Below are 25,317 nucleotides of genomic sequence, written 5' to 3'. Positions count from 1 at the left end.
TCACCGCCATTGATCGGTATGCTCGATGGCTTGAGGCATGGCCCCTCAAGGGAATCACCACATAAGATGTCGCCTCAGCCTTTTTCGTTGGCGGGATTGCTCGCTGCGGGCCCCCTCGCCGCGTCACCACTGACCAAGGACGACAGTTCGAATCGCACCTTTTCAGGCTCTTCGGGCCGACCATCGGGTTCGAGCGTTCGAGGACCATCAGCTACTACCCCTGCGCCAACGGGATGATAGAGCGTTTCCACCGACAGTTCAAAGCAGCCATCATGTGCCACCCGGACTCAATCTGGCTCGGACACAACCTGGCCTTATCATCCAGCCCAGTGTAACACAGCCACAAGCTGGACAACATTACTGATAAAACACAGCACCACCACTGCATCACCCCAGGCATGCGTCACCGACGGTGGCTACAGAAAAAGGCTGCCCAGCTGGGAAGGGCAGCTTTCTTCCTTCCGCTACCAAGACGAGCGTAGTGTTGGTATGCTCGTCCACTGCTATCGCTAATCGAATAAACAGTTGTTACATTTCTATGTTGGGATTCGTCCTTTAGCAGAAACGACATCCCACAGTAGTATGGTTTGACGGGATACCAGCAAGCTATCTAAGGAGAAGATTGGATTAAGAAATGCCAAAGCATGAACGAGTCTAATCCTACACGTAGAGAGTTATCAAAGTTAACAAATAAGCGCAAGGTAGCCGACATAAGGAAGTCTAGCCAAAAGTAGTGAAGAGGAAGCTAGGCATGGGCAAAAACCAGACATATGCATTAAGAGACAGAGGACGATGTCATTAGTAAGATGTCATTAGCGAGGTAAAGAATAAAGTTAAACACCAAAAAGTGTGTTCATGTTACCTTCACACATAAAAAAAACAAAGTTAACATCCCAGTACGCCATCAACAACGATACACTGAAGCAAAAATCACAGTATAAACATATGGGTGTGACATTCTCGGCCGATTGTTCTTGGAATACTCATATTGACACGGTGGTCGCAAAGGCTGCAAAGACCCTAAACTTTTTAGAACGAAATCTTGGTCACACGCAGCCTCACCTAAAATCAACTTCTTTTGTCTTGTCACATGCGTTCGACTCATGCTCGAATACGCATGTGCGGTGGGGAACCCATGGCAAATAACACTGAGCAATAAGCTTGAAAAATTCCAAAACAGAGCTGCAAAGTTCGTCTTACGCCGATACTCAGGAGGTGATAGCTGTACCGACATGAAAAACGAATTAGGGTGGGAAAGTCTTTCTTCTTGAAGAAGAAAATTGCGCCTTAAACTGCTGTATCAAATATTTAATGATAAAACCGGCATTCAAAAGGAAAAATATCTACACAGGCCCCATTATGTCTCTTCTCACATTGATCACTGCTTTAAGATTTTGGAACACCGTACCAGAACTAATATGTATGCAAATTAATTTTTTGTACATTCTATCAGTGTATGAATAGTTGTTTCAGGTCAGCAAGTGTGCTGTATGAATGAAGATGTGTTTTTTTCATCATTGTAACCTCCCTGCTGTAGCGCCTTCAGGCTAAGTGGAGTAAAAATTGAATGAAGAATAACGAATATGGATAAGATAGTTAAAGTAGCCGAAGAGTTCTACGCCAACCTATACAGCAGTCAATGTCATCAGAAAGTTAATGAGAGAGGCAGTAGCGCACAGCAATGCGTCATCCCGCCAGTAACGAAAGAGGAAGTAAAGGGCGCTGTACGATCACTTTTTTCCCGCATGCGCACGTGTCGTTGCGACAGCGCGCAAGGGCTGCGCAAGGACCGAGCAATGGAGCGCATGAACGCATCCGCCTGTGCGCACAAGTTGGTTCAACTTTTTTCTGCACGAGCGGATGGTCGCATCACGCTATTGGCGGCTCAAACCGGCTCGAGACGTTGTCGGAGGACGTTTTTTTCGGAGCTCCAGCGACTACGTCCGAAGCTAAGTGCTTTTTGGTATTTGCGCTTGTACATGCTGTAGGGGCGGTAGTTTTAAACCGAGTTAAGGGTAGGAAGGCTAGCGGAAGTGTGTGTGTCGAAGGTTTTCGGGTAGGAATTTTGGCAGGCTTTTACGTTGCGCAGTGCCGAAGGTTTTTTATGTAGGAATTTTGGCGGACATGGTTTATGCAAAAAGCGTACAGGCGCTAAAAGACGAAGACAAGCACACTCAAGACAGGACAGGCGCCATTTGAGCTAGTTGGTTGTAGCTAGACATGGTTTACGCAAAAAGCGTACATTTAGCGCCTGTACGCTTTTTGCGTAAACAATGTCTAGCTACAACCAACTAGCGCAAATGAAAGTCTTGCTGCAATTTTGGCGGGCTTTTATGATGCATAGTGCCAAAGGTTTTTTCTGTAGGAATTTTGGCGGGCTTTTACGTTGCATAGTACCGAGGGTTTTTGTATAGGAATTTTGGCGGGCTTTTACTCTGCGTAGTGCCGAAGATTTTTGTGTAGGAATTTTGGCAGGCTTTTATGCTGCATAGCGCCGAAGGTTTTTTCTGTAGGAATTTTGGCGGGCTTTTACGTTGCATAGTACCGAAGGTTTTTGTGTAGGAATTTTGGCGGGCTTTTATGTTGCGTAGTGCCATAGGTTTTTATGCAGGAATTTTGGTGGGCTTTTACGTTGCGTAGTGCCGAATGTTTCTGTGTAGGAATTTTGGCGGGCTTTCATGTTGCATAGTGCCGAAAGTTTTTTCTGTAGGAATTTTGGCGGGCTTTTACGTTGCATAGTACCGAAGGTTTTTGTATAGGAACTTTGGAGGGCTTTTATATGCGTAGTGCCGAAGGTTTTTATGTAGGAATTTTGGCGGGCGTTTACGATGCGTAGTAGGGCGGACGATGGGTTGGCAAGCTAGCAAAGTGAAGGTGGACGGGGAGTTAGTGCAGTCCCAGGAGTGCGACTGTTGGTGATATTTAGACAAGACCGAGTTCAGGAGCTTAGCCGAGCCAGATGGGGCTAGCTTCGCATGCAAGATATGTAAGCGTTTTGAGGAGGCCATTCAAATGTTGAAAGGGGAATGGGCAGCTAGGGTTAAGGAACTCAAAGGGGACCTGATGGTGGAACGAGAGGAACGGAGTAAGTTAGAAACTCAGGTCGCCGAGTCGCTTAAGAGGGAGCAGGCTAATGCCGACCTGTTAGAGCGAATTGTGGGCGAGCTGAAAAGAAGAGTGGAAAAAGCGGGCCCAGCTAGAAAAGCAGGTAGAAGCGCTCAGGTAGCGGCCGGCAGGGCACCCCAGTTCAGAGCAGTGTCAGGTGGGAGACGAGGTTTGTCGATCCTACAGTGCTGTAGCGCAGCAGGCTTTGAGTGGGGAAGAGAGAGAGGTAAAAACGGGCACGGAGACTCGCGACAGTAGCGTACGGAGGCGGGAGACACAGCTAGTGCAATCCGGAGGGCAACAGTCGCAGTTAGGAAGCGAACGGTTAGAGCGCAGGAGGGTTCTGGTAGTCGGGGACTCGAACGTAGCGAGGGTTGAGGGAGGCATTTTGACGACAGTGAAGGCGGACAGGCGGGTGCAGGTGGAGGCCCAGTCAGGGAAGTGCATGGTAGATGCAATGGCCAAAGCCCAGGAGGTGGTGTGGGGCAACATGGATGGCGAACGCCTTGTCGTTATCCATGCTGGTCTCAGGGGTGTGCTGAAGGGGAGGAGCCAGAATCTCGAGAAGCAGTTAAAGTGGCGATGTGCAGGCTTAGAGAGGCCTCTGAGAGTGTGCATGTGACCATATGCACAATCCCAGAGGTCCAGAGGCAGGCTGGCGAAACGGAAAGGAGGGTCGTTGAGGCTAACCGTGTAATTAGGTTAATGGGTCGACAACTAAGATACGAGGTAATGGAAGTTAACAGAGAAGCGTACGAGGTCAGGCCTCACCCTTTTGCACAGGATGGCATTCACTACGGTGGTGCCACTGGCAAGAGGGTGGGTAGCAGGATAGGTCACCAGGCAACAGCTTTTTTGAGGGGACCCAGAGCTCTGAGGGAACCAGTGTAGAGAGGGAAGAACCAAGATCAAAGGGACGGTGAACCCATAAGAGAAGGAATATACACAAGCGCCAGGGCCAAGTTAATTCAGATATAGGTTTCAATAACATGCAAGGTGGCAGGAATAGATTGAAATGGGAGGAAATAGAAGAACAGTTAAGGCAGGAGGAATTAATGGTATATGGTTTAGTGGAAATGCATCTTAGAGACATGGAACAACCACCCTGTAACCCAGACTATGCATGGGAATATTGCAATAGAACAGGGCAGCAGAAAGGGGGGTGGAATTGGGGCATTCATTCATAAAGGTATGAATTTTCAAAGGGTTAAACTGGGATGCAAGGAATATTAATGGCTAAAAGGAAAAGTGGCAGGGAAGCAAACACTCCTTGACTTTGTATCCTGTGGACAGGAGCTAATGCCAAAGAGCAAAACAGGAAAATGTTAGAATGTATTGCAAGCGACATTGATGAGCTAAGAGGACAGGGCAACATAATTATATTAGGCGGCATGAACGCACATATAGAAGACCTGGATGGGTACACAGATTCGATAGGAAGCATGCTGCAGGACATGTGTGACAGGCATGATTTAGTTGTTTGCATGGAAACCGCACAGAAGACGGGACCAAGAAAGGAAGACACACACGGACCTTTCTTGGTCCAGTCTGCTGCACGGTTTCCATACAAAGAATGTACCAACTAGCCCGAATTGCCCCTTATTTGTATGCAACAGTACCGAGAAGTGTGAGGGTCTAATAACATGGGAGGCAGGGAGTCTGCACTTGACGATAGATCATGCACAAATGTCACAGAGGATGCATAATAGATTAGGGGTAATGAGCATAGATGAACATGATTCCAGAAGTCTAGGTAGTGACCACAAGCGTATCAAGTTGAGTTTCAGAAGAGAAACCAATGTAGGACTGAAGCGAGGTGAACAATTAGAGGGGAATTTTTACTTGGAAAAGCAATTGGAAGCAGCAGCCAAACAAGCTGGGGAAGTAATTTTTGAGGACAATGAAACAGAATGTACTTATACCAAATTAACTCGATTACTGGAGCTAGAGCTAGCTAAGGTACGAGTAAAGCTAAGAGGGAAAAGACGCAAACTTTAGAGTTGGTGGGATGAGGAGGTCAAGAGGGCGATAGAGAAATGTCAGGAAGCGTCCAGGGAACATAGATATTCCAAGAAGAGGGGGGAACTAGAAGTTGAAGTAGACAGAAAATTCGATGCCTTCATAAAGTGTAGAAGGGAGGCATCCTATTTGGTTAATGAGAAAATTAGAAGAAAGGGTGCCCAATGGATGTTGAAAGTGAATAAAGAGGATAGAAAAGCAGCTTGTAATAAGGAACGTCTTGCAAAGCACAGCGTCGCGAACAACCAGCAGTACAGTCCAGGCACAGACCCGAGGCAGCGTTCAGTCCAGAGCACGCATGAGGGACGGAGTGTTCGGCGCTCGAGCTTCGGAGCGTTCGGCGCTTCTCGTCGTTTTCTTCGTTAAGCGCCAGCCTCTCAAGATTCCAAAGCCGGAGGCCAGTCTTATAATTTCCCCCGGGCAAAACGGCGCCATCCTGGTGGCCTAGGTCAATGTGACGACGGTGGGGTCATAGTATGGCTTGAGGCGGGTCGTTTGGACAATGGCGCGGCCTCGGCGACGATGATCAGAGGATGGCATAAGGGGTTCGATGAGGTAATTGACGGGGAATGTCTGCCGAAGAATACGGTAGGGTCCCTGGTACTTGCTAACAAGTTTGGAGGAAAGGCCGGCACCTGAGGAGGGTACCCAGAGCCAGACCAAAGAGTAAGGAAGGTAAACGGGAGGGAGTGCAGGGGGATCACGGGTGCTTTTCTGCTGCTGCTGGGCGTGAGAAGTGAAGGACCGGGCAAGCTGTCGGCATTCTTCGGCATAAGTTGCGGCTTGAGAAAGAGTTGTAAATTCGGAAGCATCAGGGCGGTAAGGTAGAATGGTGTCCATTGTGCAAGAAGGCTCACGGCCGTACAGGAGAAAGTACGGAGAGAATCCAATGGTGGCTTGAGCAGCGGAGTTATAAGCGTATGTGACAAAAGGAAGAACATGGTCCCAGTTACAATGGTCGGAAGCAACATAAATGGCCAGCATGTTGCCGAGGGTGCGGTTAAAACGCTCGACCATCTCAGGATGGTAGGCGGAGCTGGTGTGGTGAACGATGTTGCATTCCTGAATGAGAGGTTCTACAACTTCAGAGAGGAAGGCCGGACCCCTATCACTGAGCAGCTTTTTGGGCGCACCATGGCGAAGAATGATTTGATGGAGAATGAAGGATGCAATGTCGTGGGCTGTAGCGGATGGTAAAGGCGACGTTTCAGCGCAGCGTGTGAGGTGGTCGATGGCAATGATGTTCCAGTGGTTCCCGGTTGATATGCTGAGAAGAGGGCCGTAGAGGTCGATGCCAACACGCTCGAAGGGCTGCACTGGGCAAGGCAGCGGCTGCATAGGAGCGGCAGGTTGGCGAGGTGGATGTTTTCGCCGCTGGCATGCAGTGCAGGACTGAACTAACTGGTGGACATAACGGGCCATCCCACGCTAGTAGTACCGCTGTCGTAGACGGGTGAAGGTCTTCAAGAATCCGGCATGGGCACACTGGGGATCATCGTGGTAGGAAGAGCAAATGAAAGAGCGCAGAGTGTCGGAATGACGAGAAGCCACTTGTGAACATCCGGTAGGTACACAGACTGCGACATATTACTAGCGTTAAAATACAAAGGACCAAGAGCAGAAACACACAGGACAGACGCTAGACACAGGACTGCGGAGAAGCCGCGAATGTGCGAGTTTCAGGCCTCCCTCGGCGGGGAGAAGTCCTGCGGGGTGCCGACTCATGGGCCGGCGCTCCCTGCTTTGGAGATGGCAGAGCAGCCTTCGCTGTCCCCGCCCAGGGCGTGAATGGCCCTGCCATAGGCTCGAGTAAGAGTGGCCCGGGCAGGTGCTGGAGTGCTGTGTGGTGCACCCCCCCTGCACACCACATCAGTGAAGTTTGTTTTTGTGGAAAAGTTGAAAGTATTCTTCCCATGGAAAAGTCGTCGCGCTTCCTTAATTGTGATAATTTGTTTTGTCTTCATTGTAATAATCTTTTTCTCGTCGTTCTATGAAACACACGACCTTGAATATGCGGGGTGATTACTTCACAGTTTGCACAGTGAGGTACTTCTCCTTGAGGCGCATTTAGTGCAAGTTTTGTGCCCACGGCAGCTTTGTGGCCCATGATTATATCTTTGACAGTTGAAACACCTTCGTGGATTTGGGATGTAATGACTGACGTTTAATTTCAAGTACCCTACATCTATGGAGTCCAAGAGTGTGCTCGAGATGACTGTCAGGACTAGACGTTCTGTTGGGATTTCTTTGTCTTCCTTCCTTAGTTTGATAAGGTGTACATTTATGACATTGTGCTCCTTGAGACCTTCCAGCAGCTCTTCCTCAGTGAGCTGGATCAGAAATCACACCACGGACAGTGTTTAGGCTACAGTGCGCAGTGATTGACACAGAGATATCCCCAATGGACACTAGGTTTGGAGTATTGCACACTGTCTGAGTTCCAGTAGTAGGTCACTAGAGGGCATCTCTGATAGTTTGTATCCTGGACCCAAACCATCAGTTATACATTTCAAGACTAAGAAAGGGGACATAGTTTGTGCAGTTTTTCTCAGTTTTGTCACTATGAAGGACATGGAACTTTGAGAATGTTTCTTTTGCTTTCTTGAAAAACTCAGCTGTGACTTCATTCCGCGCTCTTTTGTGAGGGCGAACATTTTGTGGGAAAGAGGGGGCCATGAAAAATATGCCGTTTAGTTGTGGTGCCAGCCATCCACCATGGAGCCCAAGAAGGAGACGGGACAGGAGCCTGCAAGAAAGTCCTGCCCACGCCAGCTGTACACCATGACTATAACCAAATATGGGGCATCCCAGGGTAGCTACTCCATATAAGGTACCCCTAGCTACTAGGAAAAAGAGAAAAACCAAGAAGAGAGAAGGGGACAGGAGAACTGTGAAAAAGAGACAACAGGAAATTGAAAGGTGGAGAGGAGGACAGGAAAAGGTGACTGCTGATTTCCCCCGTCGGGTGAGGCCGGAGATGTCTACAGGAAGCTGGGGCCAAAGTGGTTTGGTGTGTTGCCTCCGCCGAGGGGCCTTAACGGTCCAAACGCTCAGCATCAGCTCAACCACCAGGATCCCCTTTTCTCTGTACATGGCTGAGCAACGCACGGCTAAGCGCGGAAAATCCTTCAAGATTTCTTTCGGTCACGAAACTCCAGCCAAAGCTGTCGGAGAGGGGGCACGAATGGCTGCGCGAGCCCTGCTCGCAGCGGTTGTTTTCCGGCCAATAGCCTCACATTCTCGCTTGGTATTTGTGCTTTCTGGCGATTGGTATTTGGGCTTAGCATGGACGCTATTTTACTGGTTATCACTTCAAAGCTTGGCTGGAACATCGAGACACTAAAACCCTCTGCGATCGATGGCGGCCGCTAATAAACCTTGTTAGCGGCTGTTTTCTGACCAATTAACGAGCTTATTTTCTCTCATTGCTTTTTATAAAACGGATATTTGAGCACGGGTCCAGCCTGCGCATTCATTTTCACCACAACTTGCCTGCAGTGCCACTCTGGAAGATCTAGCATAGTGGTCAGTAGCAGAATTAGGTGTGTTTGGGTTGCAGCTGTCTCGGCCGAGTCCTTGCTGTCATCAAAGTGCATAAGACTGCTTACGGCTGGCGCTTACCTTGTGAGAAATACTGCAATCTCACTATGCTGAAAACATGATGTTATGGCAGCAGTTTAAGAACCGGAGTGCGTGCTACAGAAGCGATGACCTGATGAATGCATCAGCAATTTGATGATGCTATCTCAAATGTTTTCTTTTTCTTTTTGCTGACACTTTCGGAGGTGGCAAAGCCAGCTGCTGAAGACTCTTGCTACATAACCGCGGCGTCAATGACCGCATTAGGGAATATGAGAGAAATCTAGAACAAAATAAAGAAGGGCCAAACATACCCAAGCATATTAGGTCCTGCCCGTCACGCTCCTGTGAGGCATATTTTTTAGAGGCGAGGATTCTAGCTTTCAGTAAGGATACCTAAGCTCGGGAACTAATTGAAGCTTTTTTTATCGGAGAGAAAGGAAACATGTGCGTCAGTGGTCCATCCGTATCTTTATATAAGGCGGAAAAGAAATTTTTAACCAGTGCACGTGCTTATCGATCCTGATTTGATTGCGTTCCTTGCGTTTAAGAAAGTGTGTGTGATGTGCCTCCGAATAAAGCAGTTGTAAGGGGCACTTTGTCCCGTTCCCTTCCTTGTGTTCTGTGTGTGTTCGCGCCTAGTACCAAAGATGAATTGTGACCAACTCGCCCAAGAAGACGTTCTTTTAAGCTATATTTCTCGTACAGTGGGCCGGCCTTTCTATGTGTGTGTCATCTCCGTGATTCATGGAACAGTGGATTTCATCTGCTGTCGCATACACCTGTCGCACAAGAAACATCGCCTTTTGTATCAGGAATGGATTGGAACCCGCCGAAGTAAGTGCTCTTTTCCGGCCAGTTCGACCCTACTGGGGCCATTTGAAGCGCATAAGTATGATCCTCAGGTCTGAACTGTGGCGTTATATTCACCTGCTAAACGATCTCCTATGCATCACCTGTCAAAAACAATACCCTACCTGGCTAGCTGAGAAGAATTTTCGGTCCGTGAAGAGGTCAGCTTCCCAAATGACTGGACAACTGTGGGTCTGCATGCTAGACAAATTGCTGAAGGAAAGTAAGAAGAAGAACCGCATGAACGAGGGTGGGGTGGTGGTTGAAGGGGACATTCATCTGCCCGACAAGATATCATCTGTTTTGGAAAAGGGACCCAAGTGTGGACTTGAACCGCGAGTGCCGCCGCATGAACTGCTTGCTATCAATTGACGAATTGCCAGCAAGGCGGAAACAGAGGAGCAAGTGATGTGCCTAATTGAAGGCGTTAACTGCCTTCTCAAGTCCGGCGACCGGGTGCATTCACGTCACAAGGAAACTTCAACCGGAGACACTGTGACATACTTCAGAAGTAACAACCTTAAACTCTTACAAGCCGATAAGGAGGGCGGTTTTGTTGTGTTATCTGCAGATAGTTTCTCGGAAAGAGCCGCGCAGGCACTAGAAAAGAATTTTGTGTCTGTTAAAGTAAAAGCAACTAGAGTTAAGAACAGAGCTGTTGCACTATGTGAGCAGTTTGGTTTCGACCGTCTTGGCGAACAGATAGCAAAATGTAAGAATAATGCTTTGAAGGCTTTCTTTTCAGTAAAAAACCCATAAGCAAGGTATGCCGTTTAGAACAATAGTCACAGAAAAATGGTCGTGGCAGAAGGAGCTACGCCAGTTCTTGTTGAAGCATTGAAGTAAACTTGAAATAGGCGACCCATTTCTTACAAAGAATTCTGATGAAGTTTGTGACTTCCTGAAATCGCAATGTGATGTGGGGCACGCCTTTTTCGTGGATGTGGTGGATTTATTTTCCTCTGTTCCTCACAAGGCCCTATTTGCTGCAGTCCGAGAGTGTATAGAAAAAAACGACCCCATTTCCTTTCAGAATACTGTGGGAGTTTCTATTGACAATTTTTTAACCCTTTTAGTTTTACTTGCAATCGACTTTCATAACATTTGACCAGCAGTGTTTTCTGCAGAAAGCCGGCATATGTATAGGATCCTGTGTGGCGCCGGTATTGTGTAATATTTTTCTTTCAAAAATGGATCAAGTTTTACATCAGGTTTTACCGTCTAGGCATGTTTTTAAGGTGTTCAGATACGTGGACGGTTTTTTGATATTTTTTACAAAAGCCGGAAGTTTGAACTTTGAAGAGAGTGTGCATGATATTTTAACCTTATTCCGACAACATGGAAATGGCTTGCAATTCACTTGTATAAAATAGCGCAGCATCAGACAAGGACATGAAAGAACACACACGAGCGCTAACTTGCAACAGTTTATTGCGGAAGAGAGCCTGTAGATATATATGACATGGCGATACATTGCGCAAGCGCGGCAGACAGTCAATTGTTTAGTGGCTTCTCAGAAGCCACTAAACTGTTGCAAGTTAGCGCTCGTGTGTGTTCTTTCATGTCCTTGTCTGATGTTGCGCTATTTTATACGTCATGCAGTACCAACAAGCCCAAACCGCCACCTTGTTGGAATTCACTTGTGAAGTGCCTGAGGGTAACTGCCTGCAGTTTCTAGATATAAATATTCAGTTTTGCGAGGATCAGCTTTGTTGGGGATATGCTCCTCGTGCAAGAAAAGGGCTCCTGCCGTATGACTCTACCCATTCGAAGTTGATAAAAAGAGGAATTGCTTCACTTTGCCTTAAATCTGCCCTCAGGAAATCGTGTCCTCACAGGATGCAGGTTAGCTTTCAGAACCAATTGGCCAGGCTGTCTTCAGCCGGATTCCCTGATTCGGTTGTGATGGCAGTTGGCAAAAGCCTACTGCAAAAAATGAAGACTGTGGTGGTTAGAGCTGGGGAAGGTCCCCCTCGAGAAGAGGTGGTGAGACCAGTAGTGGTGCCCTATGTACATAAGATGGCCCACAATTTAAAGAAGGTCGCAAGCAGGCATGGGGTGCCGCTTGTGTTTTCAGCCCCCCAAAAGCTCGGAAACCTGTGCTCGCGTATCGAAAGAATACGTGAAGAGGAAAAAGGATGCGGCACTAAGCATGGGCGACCGTTTTTGAAGTGCGCCGTAGGGGTGGTGTATGAAATTCCCCTCTCATGCGGTTACTCATACATAGGGCAAACCGGGCGCTGCGTCAATGACCGCATTAGGGAACATGAGAGAAATCTAGAGCAAAATAAAGAAGGGCCAAACATACCCAAGCATATTAGGTCCTGCCCGTCACGTTCCTGTGAGGCATACTTTTCAGGGGTGAGGACTCTAGCTTCCAGTAAAGATACCAAAGCTCGGGAACTAATTGAAGCTTTTTTTATCAGAGCGAAAGGAAACATGTGCGTCAGTGATCCATTTGTATCTTTATATAAGGCGGAAAAGAAATTTTTAACCAGTGCATGTGCTTATCGATCCTGATTTGATTGTGTTCCTTGCGTTTAAGAAAGTGTGTGTGATGTGCCTCCGAATAAAGCAGTTGTAAGTGGCGCTTTGTCCTGTTCCCTTCCTTGTGTTCTGTGTGTTCGCGCCTAGTACTAAAGATGAATTGTGACCAACTCGCCCAAGAAGACGTTCTTTTAATTTATTTACACTTTGTCACGCTGCGAGTGCAAGAAAATTTTTAACTTTTTTGTTCAGTGCTGCTATGCTGGGTCATTTGAACGTCTGGTGACGATATTACACTCAGGTTAAGCTCTGATTGAGGTCAAGCTGATCTCATCTGTTCATTTCGCAGGTGGAAGTTGATGAAGATGATGATGTGTAATGCGCAATGCAAGAGTGTGTTACAGTTCAACATGAGGCGTGATCGGCTGCGGCGATAGCACAGTGCTCTCATGCAGTGGCCAGCGAAACTGATCTGTTCACGCCGCCGCAGGAGACAATCGCAGATGACAATACAGTCATCTGAGAAAAGTCTAATGGAAACAGTCAGGAATTACTAGAGTCAAATAATTATTCTATATAAAAAAGAAGGAAGGGCCTAACACAATGCCCTGCGGCACCCCGGAAGTTACAGTGAGGACATCAGAAAAATTGCTATCAATTTCTATGAATTGGTCGCTATCCTTGAGGTAAGAAGAACACATCATGAGCCAGTTGGTTGTTCATCACAACGAAAACGGCGCAAACTTCAAGAAGGACGTAGAAATGGCCTGTCTCGTCTTCCCTTTCCGCGTCCTTTGTGAAGTTTGCGCTATTTTCATGATATGAACTTATCCACTTCATGAGATAACTACGAAGTCCAGTGCATTCTAAGTTATAAAGTAATTTGCTGTGCTCAACTTTATCGACTGCTTTACAAAAATCTAACAACAGCACGTCTACTTGACCAGAGTAGTCAAGTGTCCTTGCTTATTCATATACTACAGTTGTTACTAATTGCATAACAGTGCACATCCCTTTCCTGAATCCGTGTTGGTGTGGTGATAAAATCTTTTTTTCGGTTAGATAAGACCAAATATAGCTTGCCAGTGTATGCTCTAAAACCTTGCAGCATGTGCATGTAATTGACACTGGTCTGTAATTACATACTGTGAATTTACCTTCTTTTTAGTGTAGTGGTACGATACAAGCTATGTTCCAATCAGCTTGTACTGCGCAAGTCTCTAGAGAAGCCTGAAAAATCTTTGCCAGGAAAGGTGCGATATGAGCTGCGTATCGTTTCAAGAATGCATTATGAAGGCCATGTGGACCTGGACTTTTCTTTTCGTCGAGTTTATGCAACAAAGTTAAGACTCCGTCAACCAATACAACAGGTACATCCTCAAAAGTGTTCTGTGAATTTAAAAGGTTATGTTCACTGCTAGACGAGAAAACGGTTTGAAAATACTCACTGAAAGCCTGTGCAATTTCCACTGAAAGCCTCGACAAAGTGAAGATAATTGTAGTCAGTGCCAGATACAGTGTCACCTTTGGTGAACTGAAGAAGAGTTTTGCAGGAAAACAGTCCCCTAAATCTCTGCTGGCACGTATGAAAGAATGATATTGTTTCAAGAAATTTAGTTAGCCCTTTATAAGGCACAAGCTGTCTGCATGTCTAACATGCATACAAATGGTGAAAGGGGTACACAGTTGTTCCAATGATTTTGTAAAAGACAGCAAATGTATCCTTACTGCAGTCTCTTAGACGCGTCCAGACATGCGTCCAGCTGCTGCACAAGGGGTTAGGTGGTAGTATCCAAGGCGACAAAAGTAAAATGACTCAGCAGTAATTTCTGCATAAATGTGCACCACTTGATTCAAGGACTGAAATTACCTTCTCTTTTGAAAAAGCTTGGAATGAGTAATAGGGTTCAGGTGGTCTGGGGACTGATGTCACCTTGGGCACTTAAGATTTTAAGCTCTCAATCAATTTGGTAATGCCAACCATGTTGGAACACAAAGAGGACACAAACTCAGTAATAATTAAGGCACAAGGACTGAAAGTAGAACTCTCAGCCTCCACATGTGACAGAAAGAACTTTACGAGACATTACGGCACAGAAGTTACAAAGACAAGTGGAAAAAGGCAGAACTGTAAGCACGGGTGAATGTACCAGCAGAGTCCCCCCCCCCCCTTTAAGAGGCTTTACCTGCAGGTGTGTCCGCTTGCCCAGGGCAGCCGGTGGGGGAAGAACACAGGGAGAAACAGAGACACAAGATGGGTCACACACATGGACGACAACACTCACAGCAACATAGCAACACCCACAGATCAGACTAGGACCACAATGCAGTACACCAGCCGAGCACACAGCCACTCCACTAATGGGACACCACATTTGGGCCTTTTTCTTTGTAATGATTCAGCTCAGGTAGGCATAAAAAACCACCCTACAGAATGGTCGCTTCTTTTTTCGTCCAAAAGACGTCTCTCATCATCATCACTATCAGCCTGACTATGGCCACTGCAAGGCAAAGGTGTCCCTCATATCTCTCAAACTAACCTTAGTCTGTGCCAGCTGCAGCCACTCTATCCCCGCAAACTTCTTAATCACATCTGCCCACCCAACTTTCTGCTGCCCCTGCTACGCTTGTCTTCGCTTTAGATGCCCTACCCCAGCCCATTTCTTCCTCTTGTAGGACGTCACTAACCTAAGATGTCATTAATTAGGATGTCACTAACCTGCATTTCTTCCATGACCCACTCTGTCCTCTTCCTGTGTCTTAATGTTACATCCATCATTTTTCTTTCTATAGCTCGCCGCGTTGTCCTTAACTTAAGCTGAACTGAACCCTTTTCGTTAGCCTCCATGTTTGCGCCCCACAGTTGAGTACTGGTAAGATACAGCTGTTGTATACTTTTCTCTTGAGGGTTATTGGTAAACTGCCCTTCATGATTTGAGAGAACCTGACAAATGCACTCCACCCCACTCTAGTTCATCTAGTTATTCGTGATCCGGATCTGCAGTCACTACCTGCCCCACATATACTTATGCACGTATGTACAAACATACATATATATACACACACACACATACATACATACATAAATAGAGGTTTTACTTTTCCAAAAACTACAAAGGTCTCCTAATTCCAGAGTGCAAAAAATAGACAAGGATGACAGAGGGACACCACGAAGAGCCGACTACAAAGAACCAAGTTTATTGCCATGCGCTACGCCTACATATATACAGCTCAGCGTGCACGCGAAGCAAAAGCAAAAATGTGACGATATTTCCAGCTGCAGCAGCAAACCACACGTGGCACATGCATAAGACCCACAAAAAAAAATTATATAGTGAGATGATGCCAAGTACAACAACTCAAGACCTTCTCAATCAACTGTCGCGTTGCAATCCTAAGAAAATAAGTTCTTTTTCACTTAGAAACAACAATAGTATACTGACACTGTCGTCTGCCTTTTTCGCAATCTCAGCAGCCCCAGCTCTCTGGTGCATCTGTCCGCGTACCTATAAAGAATATAGGTTCGTGCCAACAGGGGCCCGTGTTCCTTGCAACTATATAATTTTTTTTGCAGGCCTTAAGCATGCACATGATGGTTGCTGCAGCAGCTGGAGAGAGCATGTTATTGTATTTTTTTTTTACTTCACGTGCATGCTACACTGCATATATGTAGGTGCAGCACATGGCAATAAACTTGGTTGTAGCCAGCGCTTTGTGATGTCCCTCTGTCATCCTTGTCCATTTTTTGCACTGTGGAATTAGAAGCATGAAATACCAACCAGCCGAACAAGTCGTTTGGAGAGGTCTCCTGGTCTAAAAGCTGAAAGCTTGATGAGAGCAGGGTAAAAAACTGTACGGGGACATCCACCCACCCCAATGTATAAAAAAAAACTTACATGGCTAACAATATGTTTCCCTACATACATGAAATTCTAAAGGCCCATGTACTGTGCGATGTCAGTGTACATTAAAGAAACCAAGGCGGTTGAAATTTCCGGAGCCCCTCACTACGGCGTCCCTCACAGTCTGAGTCGCTTTGGGACGTTAAACCTTCATAAACCATAAACCAGATATACAGCATCAAAATCAGAGTGGAAGCTTGAGTGAGTTGGTGATGGTTCACTTGCCACATAGCGCTAAACAGACATGTGCTATGTGGCAAGTGAACTTATCAAAAGATATCACTTTAGTTAAGAGAAAAGCCAAGAAACCTCAGTGCGCAATTAAATACCAAATGTTACACTCAAAACTCGGTAAAAAAATACGAACACAAGGGAACTGCATTGTAGATTGTGGATTGTTAAAATGAGTGCAACCGCCTAATACCGAAGCAATCGATAAAAAAATATATATTGAGCGCAGCAGGAAGGTTATATGTAAGGGACTGATATCTGTAGAAAGTGTGAAAACGGGGGATCACCCATTGATCTGTATATCTTGTGTTAATATTAGCATTTGGAATGCGCCGTTCCAAGGACACAAGTGATGCTATAGTGTTTTCTATGTGTGGAGAAGCGTAGTAGGCTGCCTGTAACAAACAAAATTCGTATACATTATCTACGCGTATAATATTTAGGAAAGGAAATGATTCTTACAGGAAGACATCGATTTAATATCTGCATTGCGACGCATTATCTCCCTCAATATAAATGCAAGTTTGTTTAAGTTAGACCTAGTAGATGTGCCCCAAACTAAAGAGCAGTACATTAAGAGGGTGTTAACTGATGTATTATACATTTGCAGCTTTACTGTGTAGGTCCCAGCTTAAAGTTGAAGAGAAATAGACTCTGAGAATGTCATGGTGGTTGACAAGATCAATTTTCTGGGCGTCCAAATGAATAGCTTCACTTATTGAAACCGGTTTATTTCTGGCAAGAAACACTATAGCTTCTGTTTTAGATGGGGTGATTCTAATTTGTGATGGAAATAGGTGGGCACCAACTAAACGAGGCACAAAAAAAAAGACACTGAAAACACGCCATCTCACAACTGGTTTATTGGAAAGGAGCCCAACTAGCCCAACTTTCCATCTTATTCATACTAATTCGATTGAGTTTCAACCAGACAGCTTCTCAAGAATCTCGCTGCATTTTGTAATGATGTGCCAAATATTAAAACCAGACATGGGCATGGTACTGCTATCGTTGGCATATATAATAAACTGAACTGTAGTGTCTATGTTCACAATATCATTCACATATACATTAAACAATAAGGCACTTCCTTGCTGAGCGCCATGTGCAATGGGCAAGGACGAAGACATTTGTTTGCCTATATTCACTTACCACTTTCAACACCTCACTACCAATTTTACACTGCTGCTCCCTTATAACATCCATTTATTCGCTGATGATTGCGTTGTCTTTTGTGAAATTAACAGTTCAGATGATATGGATGCTATCACTAGATTTGTGGAAAATCTATACAGAAAGCTGTCTCTCTAAATTCTTCCAGTCCTAGCCTCTATTACCTAAATAAAAGTGCACTCAAATCTATCACTTCCTATCGTTATCTCAGCCTCGAACTCTCATCCGATCTTAGAACGATGATTGCTCGAGCTAATGGGCAATTCACATGAGGCTCCATTGCACAAAAAAACAGGGACACGACTGGTTGTGTTCTGTCGTGTATCTGCTTTTTGTGCTATGGAACCTCTTCTGATCTTACTTCGTCCCTTCACATTAACACCATAATCAGCATTGCTAACCGCATGCTTGGTTATCTTTGTCGTAGTTTTTCTTCTCCTCCTAGCTCACTTAAAGTCCTCTTGTACAAGACACTCATCCATAGCAAACCAGAATACGCTGCATTCATTTGGGACCCCACTTGCGCTAACCTAAATTATGCCCCCTAACTTGCTCAGAATAACTGTTCATTTCATTCTGCATACCTATCATCGCACTGCTAGCATATCATCAATGAAATGCATATTAACCCTACCCTCATCAACTTATCAAAAATTTTCTCGCATTTCCTTATTCCATAAAATTTTTCACATTTGTACCAAGATTCACAGTGCACTCATCCCTTCACCCTCATATATCACATCTTGACTGGACCACCCACACACAAGGTTGGAATCGCACCATTCAGAACAAAAACATGCAGTAGCTCCTTCATTCCCCGAGCATCTAAAGACTGGAAGCACCTTCCTAGATCGATTACCACCATTGAAGACCTTCCTCATTTTCTAACTGCATTAGCCAACATTGAATATGTAGAGCATTGACTTGCCTGCTTTACCTTTTTATTGTATTTGTTCCAATCATCCACTCCCCTTTGTAAAGCTCCAGGCCTTGAGGGTAAAATAAGTAAATGTAAGTAAGTAAAAGTAAAGTAAGTAAACAAAGTAAGTAAGTAAAGTAAGTAAGTAAATGTAAGTAAAACCAGAACGCCTTTGTTTGCCATCCAGGTGCTGCTTCCACTTGTGACGCACAGCATCTACAACATCTGCCATCCTGCCCGTGACAGTGCTTCTCTGCACTAAGTGACGCAGTTTGCTTCCTGTCGATTGCCTCAGTTCGTTCATCAGGCGGCACCCTCAAGATTTGTGAACAGTCCTTATCACTCCACGGCTGCGGCATGGTCATCGACAGCAAGTTCAACGCCAGTATTTAAATGCTGGTGTCCGTGGGACCGCTTCAGTGAGCACAAGAGCAGCGTTGCAGCGACAGTGGCTAACAGACTGCCTCTGTTTGCCATCCAGGTGCGTAACTACATACCTTTGTATGCTAAGAAAAGTGACAATCGATGCTTATTGCTGATCCCGTGCCCACGGGTGTTTTTGAGCGTGTTGACTGAATGCTTCAACAGCTGTCTTCTTTTGCTATTTTCGGGAGATGTGAAAGTAAATCCAGGTCCTTTTCACACGCGCACCAAAATAATCGACGGTGATTCGAGCGCAGACACCTCGGGCGAGAAGAGTAACCCTGCCGCTAATGTCATATTACCACAATCGGAGCAAAACATGGAAATACTTCTTATCTTGAAGGAATTGCAGGCACATTCAGACGTGCTTTCAGCCAGTAACGAAGATATAAAGAAAACCATGGAAGAACTATGGAGCGGACAGCAGAGTATTAATTCAGCCCTCGCCAATATGAATTCCAGGTTTATGACAGTTGAACACTCACTTGAAGCAATTGATGAACTAAAGCAGGATTTCGAATGCACTGCTCTTGATATTCGCAAACAAAATCAACTGCTGCAGGCACGAATTCATGAATTAGAAGACCAGAGTCGTAGAAAAAATTTAGTTTTTCATGGTATGGTATCGGCGATGAGAATGACCATGAAACATGGAATGAAATGGAAAAAAAACTTCTAAACGTCCTGCCAGAATACGTTGACCCTGAACTATCGCCGAATAACATAGATGGGGCCCATCAATTAGGGTGGTATTCTGAATCTGGATGCCGTCCGGTGATTGTGAATTTTAACAACTTCAACACCAGAGAAAAATTCTGAAGTGTAAAAAAGACTTCAATGAAGAAGACATTCAAGTGACAGAAGATTACTCGTTTGCCACACGCCAAGCACGCAAAAAACTTATTGGCTTCGCCAAATCACTGCCCGGCTCTCCATCTTTAAAGCTAAAATAAGTTCAGAAGCACGGACTGTTGGGCGAGTAGGAGCATTGCAAACACGTACAAGCGCACAAAAAACACAAACACACGAAAAAAGAGACTGAGCTCGTGGTGTCTAAGTCGCTTTCTTCGTGCGTGTTTTTTGTGCGCTTCTACGTGTTTACAATAAGTTGGTAGTGAACGACAGATCCTACATGTGTGACCCTGTAAACGATAAAACATTTGAGATTACTGCAGAATGCACCAACCCGATCACCCAGCATGCACCTTCGTCTCTCCCCGCTGCATCAAGCTCTTGTAAATCTGCCTAACGGTTACCGAGGGGCAGTGACCATTGTCTAAGCGCAGCTCAAACATCAGTTTTATTTACTAATATCCGAAGTATCATCAAAATACGTACAGAACTCTCCTCTGCCATAAGTGTGTGCTCCGTTGACATCGTCATCCTAACTGAAACTTGGCTGCATGAGTACATACGTGATTCTGAGATATTCGATTCACCAAATCATTTCCAGTTATATCGTTGTGACAGGAAAGATCGGCAAGATGGTGGCGTACTACTAGCAGTCAGTAAAAAAATCGAGTCCACATAACATTAAGCATCGAAATTATATGAGTATCTCTTCAACTAGGCTACTGGAGAATAATCCTAGGCGCATGCTATCGACCGCCTAATGCATCTCCTACATTTGTTGCAGAGCTTCATGATACCATTAATGTTTTAGTAACGCGTTACCCTTCGTCATCTATCTTTCTATTGGGTGATTTTAACTTTCCGGGCATTGATTGGTCCTCGGTGCAACCATCCACCTCTTCGACACTATGCAAGGAATTCACTAATTTATGCTCACTGTTTAATCTCACCCAAATTGTTACTCAGCCTACACGAATTACTGAAGTAACAAGTACATTAGACCTCGTACTAACAACATGCCCAGAACTGTGCTCAGAAATAACCTCCATGCCCCAGTTAAGCGACCATTCTTTGCTCAATTTTTCTGTGAACATTCCCATTATAAAATCTGCTAGTCACACTAAAATAATACGCATGTATCATCACGCTGATTTCAACAAAGTTAATAATGAACTATGTTCTCTCCTGGCCACCTTTTTCGACGAATTCGACTCGCGATCGGTGAACGTGAAGTGGCTCTTATTCAAGAACAAATCTTGGATCTCACCAGCCGTTTCATACCCACTCGCGTAATATCTTATCAGCTGCATGCGCCATGGTATAACGCGCATCTTAAGCGCTTTCCAAACCATAAGAAACGCTTCTTCTGTTCAGCTAAAGAATCACGCACTGAACATCATTGGTCCCGTTATCGCTCTGCAGCTTACAGTTACAATTCTGCGGTCAAGAACGCTAAAGCAAATTACCAGAATAGCACTCTACCGGGTATGTTGCTCAATAACCCAAGAAAATTTTGAAGCGTCATTAACCCCTCTGAAACATCTAGAATAATACTAACGAATTCAAGTGACGAACCTATATCCGATACTGCCTGTGCAAATGTACTGAATGATGTATTTTCGAGCTTTTTTTTAAGTAGTGAAACTGCGGATTTCCCTCAACTGGCTCATGACAACCTCCTCCCAGTGTACTTTGCAGGCATACATTCTGACGGTATAGTTAAAATAATTGATAATCTTAAGATATCCTCCAGTGCTGGCATTGACTGCATTACTACAAAGTTCCTGAAAAGTACAAAAATGTATTCATCACTTGCCTTAACTAAAATATTTCAGCAATCATTGGAAAACGGTGAACTACCGGCCGATTGGAAGATAGGTAAGGTGGTTCCTATGCATAAATCTGGTAATAAACATTCGCTTTTAACTACCAGTCTATATCTATCACCAGCATCCCATGCAAAATCTTAGAGCACATACTCTTTTCACATATTTTCACTTTGCTTGAATCAAACTCGTTTTTTCATCCTTCTCAGCACGGTTTTAGGAAATCCTATTCATGCGAAACACAGCAACTCTTATTCACGCACAAACTTCACGAAATTTTAGACTGCCGCTCGATCACCGGCTGCATTTTCCTAGATTTCGCGAAGGCATTTGATAAGGTTTCCCACCATCTTTTGTTACTAAAACTGCGCATGGTAGGATTAGACACTAACATTCTAAAATGGCATGAAGTTTTTTTTACCCATCGTCAGCAATTTGCTGCCGTCAACAACGTCAATTCGACCGTTCACCCTGTTCTTTCCGGTGTTCCCCAAGGCACCGTCTTGGGGCCCCTGCTTTTTCTTACATTTATCAACGACTTACCCAGTAACCTTTTTTCTTCTGTACATCTTTTTGCCGATGACTGCGTCCTTTTTCGGGAAATAACAAATGATAGTGACAAGCACATGATTCAGTCTGACTTTAATGCTATCTCAACGTGGTGCAAAACTTGGAATATGACTTGAAATGCTGAAAAGTGCCAACTTATGCACATTTCTCGTGTTAATAGTGAACTGCCCGTAAATACTCTTAATGATGTGTTACTTGATCCAGTTACAAGATATAAGTACCTCGGAATTCATATTACGTCTAACCTTAGCTGGCATGCGCACATTGAGCACATCACTAACAATGCTCTTCAACTAGGCTACTGGACAATAATCCTAGGCGCACGCTATCGACCGCCTAATGCATCTCCTACATTTGTTGCAGAGCTTCATGATACCATTATTGTTTTAGTAACGCGCTACTGTTCGTCATCTATCTTTCTATTCGGTGATTTTAACTTTCCGGGCATCGATTGGATATATGAGACCTAACTTTCACTCTATACTAACCCAATTAACACCTCTTTTTGGGCTAGTTGGTGCATACTTGATTTAGAGAAAACCTAGCACAAAAACATGCAACCACAAAGACAGAACAGACGAGACACAAGCGCTAACTCACAACTGGCTTTTATTGAAGCAGGATGCAGTTTATATACGGTGAAGCTTCAAGGGGAGAGAAGGGTGACAAGGAGGAGAAGGTGAACAAAGGGAACATCGCTTCGCAAAAAACAGGCAGGCAGCCAAAAAATCATACAAGAAAAAGAAAAAGTTACATGATAACTGAATCTAAAAATTGATACTCTGAATCAAAAAGAGATAAAGAAGGGGTACTGATGCACCTACTGCCATATTTCTTGATGTAGAAAGCCTCCAGACTAACACGCGCCGTCGTATCTGTGCTCTTGCCAAGAATCTTCGTCTCATTCAAAATCGCCTCGCACCCGTCGCAGCTCATTACGTGCGCAACCAAATGTGCGTACTTGTCTTTTAAGTCTGACAAACTTCGGGCATGGTCCCCCAAGCGCTCATTGATGCAACGGCCAGTTTGACCAACATAAAACTTCCCACATGTTAAGGGGATAGCGCAGACCACTCCTACGGAACACTTGATAAACGAAGTGTCGTGCTTAAGCTGGGAAAGTTGTGCCCCCGAATCGCCAGCTCTAGGAAGCGGGGTTGCCAGATAAAGCACAACACTCCATTTATCAAGTGTTCCGTAGGAGTGGTCTACGCTATCCCCTTAACATGTGGGAAGTTTTATGTTGGTCAAACTGGCCGCTGCATCAATGAGCGCTTGGGGGACCATGCCCGAAATTTGTCAGACTTAAAAGAAAAGTACGCACATTTGGTTGCGCACGTAATGAGCTGCGACGGGTGCGAGGCGATTTTGAATGAGACAAAGATTCTTGGCAAGAGCACAGATAAGACGGCGCGTGTTAGTCTGGAGGCTTTCTACATCAAGAAATATGGCAGTAGGTGCATCAGTACCCCTTCTTTATCTCTTTTTGATTCAGAGTATCAATTTTTAGATACAGTTATCATGTAACTTTTTCTTTTTCTTGTATGATTTTTTGGCTGCCTGCCTGTTTTTTGCGAAGCAATGTTCCCTTTGTTTACCTTCTCCTCTTTGTCACCCTTCTCTCCCCTTGAAGCTTCACCGTATATAAACTGCATCCTGCTTCAATAAAAAGCCAGTTGTGAGTTAGCGCTTGTGTCTCGTCTGTTCTGTCTTTGTGGTTGCATGCTTTTGCGCTAGGTTTTCTCTAAATCAAATACTAACCCAACTAACATCAAACGTCTACTCTATACCACACACGTACGTTCACAACTAGAATATGCTTCATCAATCTGGGACCCTGGTCTTAAGAGTCTGATCGACCTACTGGAGATGGTACAACACAATTCAGCACGGTTTATTCTCTTCGACTTTTGGTGTACATCAAGCGTAACCGTTACGAAGACTACCCTGGGCCTAACTTCACTTGCATCACGACGCAAAATTGCACGCTTGTGCCTTTTTCACAAAATATTTCATCGTGAGTCTATTCACTACGAGTTACTTCTTCCCCCTTCATATATTTCACGCCGCACATATCACATACATAAGGTAGGCATTTCTACATGCAAAACTAAAACATTCTCGGATTCTTTTATTTCTCGCACGTCACATGACTGGAACCACCTTCCTTCCTCAGTTGCCACAATTCCTGACCCTGTATTGTTTCGGTCTGTTGTTACCGCTTCTATTGAATGATATATTGTGTTGATCACTTATTCTAACTTATCTATGTTTTGGTAATTTATTGTTCTCTGCTGTTTGTATTTGCAGTGTTATTATGTATTACCCACTCCCCTCTGTAATGCTTTGCCCTGGGGGTAAAATAAATAAATAAATAAACAGGGCAGGTGGTGCTGCTCTTGAGAATCTGCAGGCGCAAGTGGTGCAGAGTTGGCTAAAAGCAGTTTTCCTAAGAAACAGTACTGGAAAGGCCCATGAATGAGTTCACGGCAGGTGATGGGAGCTGCGAAAGGTCGAGGTGGCCGCAGCAAATCAAAAAAGTTCAGGGGAAAATGCGGAGAACATGTGCATTGATCAAAAATGAGTGCAAATAACCACCAATGCCAGTTCTCACCCTACCGTCTATGCAGTAACGACGCTGCTTAAATCACCAGTTCTGAGAAGAGCACTGTGCAGTGGCTCATTCAATAGATGTCTAGCCGGACATCAAAAGCACTTCGGGTGTGCATGCGAAACCTGCGACGCCTTCCACATTATCAGGCCTGTTTGTGTCAGCACACATTTATCACAAAAGGGGCTGAAATAGCAGTCTGGCACGCGTGGAAAAGTGACAAGCACACGTTACCAAGAATTGCTATTAGGCTAGTTGTTCTTGTGAAGCAGAAACGAGCTACGCTAAAAACACGACACAAAGGACACATAGACAGTACACCTTGCTAGGCTAGTTGGTGAAGCATTGCCAAACAAAAGGTAAAAACAGTGCTAAATTTAGCACAAACCACACAGAAAGATTGACAGGACGGGCGCTGACTCCAGCTATGTTTATTGAAGGCCACATGTTGCATATATATAGTGGATGAAAATCTTGCGCACACAACAAACATGGGCAAGAAAGGGGACACGCATACAGGTGCAAACTTCCACTGCATTTTTATCCCCACCATCCCTTGTTGGTAGTGCCTTTATCTTGTTTTATCTTCCGCAGCGTCTTACAAGATTTTAACGCTTTTAATCCCCCTTTCTGGGCACGTTTTAAAGCTTTTACCTTTTTCATTTTTTATGTATTCACTTGTATATTCCCCTCTGTGTCCCTCATGGTTTTAACGCATTCTCCGCCCTTTTGGGTAATTTTTCACTGGTTTTGTTTTTGTTATTGTCA

General features: G+C 44.9%; 1 protein-coding gene across 13 annotated transcripts in view; it reads right to left on the bottom strand.

Moving 5' to 3' along the window:
- Positions 1 to 25,317, bottom strand: part of LOC144132266 (glutaminyl-peptide cyclotransferase-like) — a 237,140-nt gene that overhangs the window by 184,575 nt on the left and 27,248 nt on the right. For 7 of the 13 annotated variants that reach the window (XM_077664568.1, XM_077664569.1, XM_077664579.1 and 4 more), the window contains one exon: positions 14,229 to 14,259. The exons of 4 other annotated variants lie outside the window; for them this stretch is intronic. In XM_077664568.1, the coding sequence (XP_077520694.1) occupies positions 14,229 to 14,259 (31 nt within the window). The remainder of the gene's footprint in view (positions 1 to 14,228; positions 14,260 to 25,317) is intronic. 2 more of the 13 variants (XM_077664571.1, XM_077664572.1) reach the window with 1 other exon arrangement.

This window comes from Amblyomma americanum, chromosome 5 (genome assembly GCF_052857255.1).
Source record: "Amblyomma americanum isolate KBUSLIRL-KWMA chromosome 5, ASM5285725v1, whole genome shotgun sequence".
In the NCBI taxonomy this organism is placed as follows: Eukaryota; Metazoa; Arthropoda; class Arachnida; order Ixodida; family Ixodidae; genus Amblyomma; species Amblyomma americanum.
Note: the sequence above shows the minus strand (reverse complement) of the source record. Positions and strands in the feature narration are given on the sequence as shown.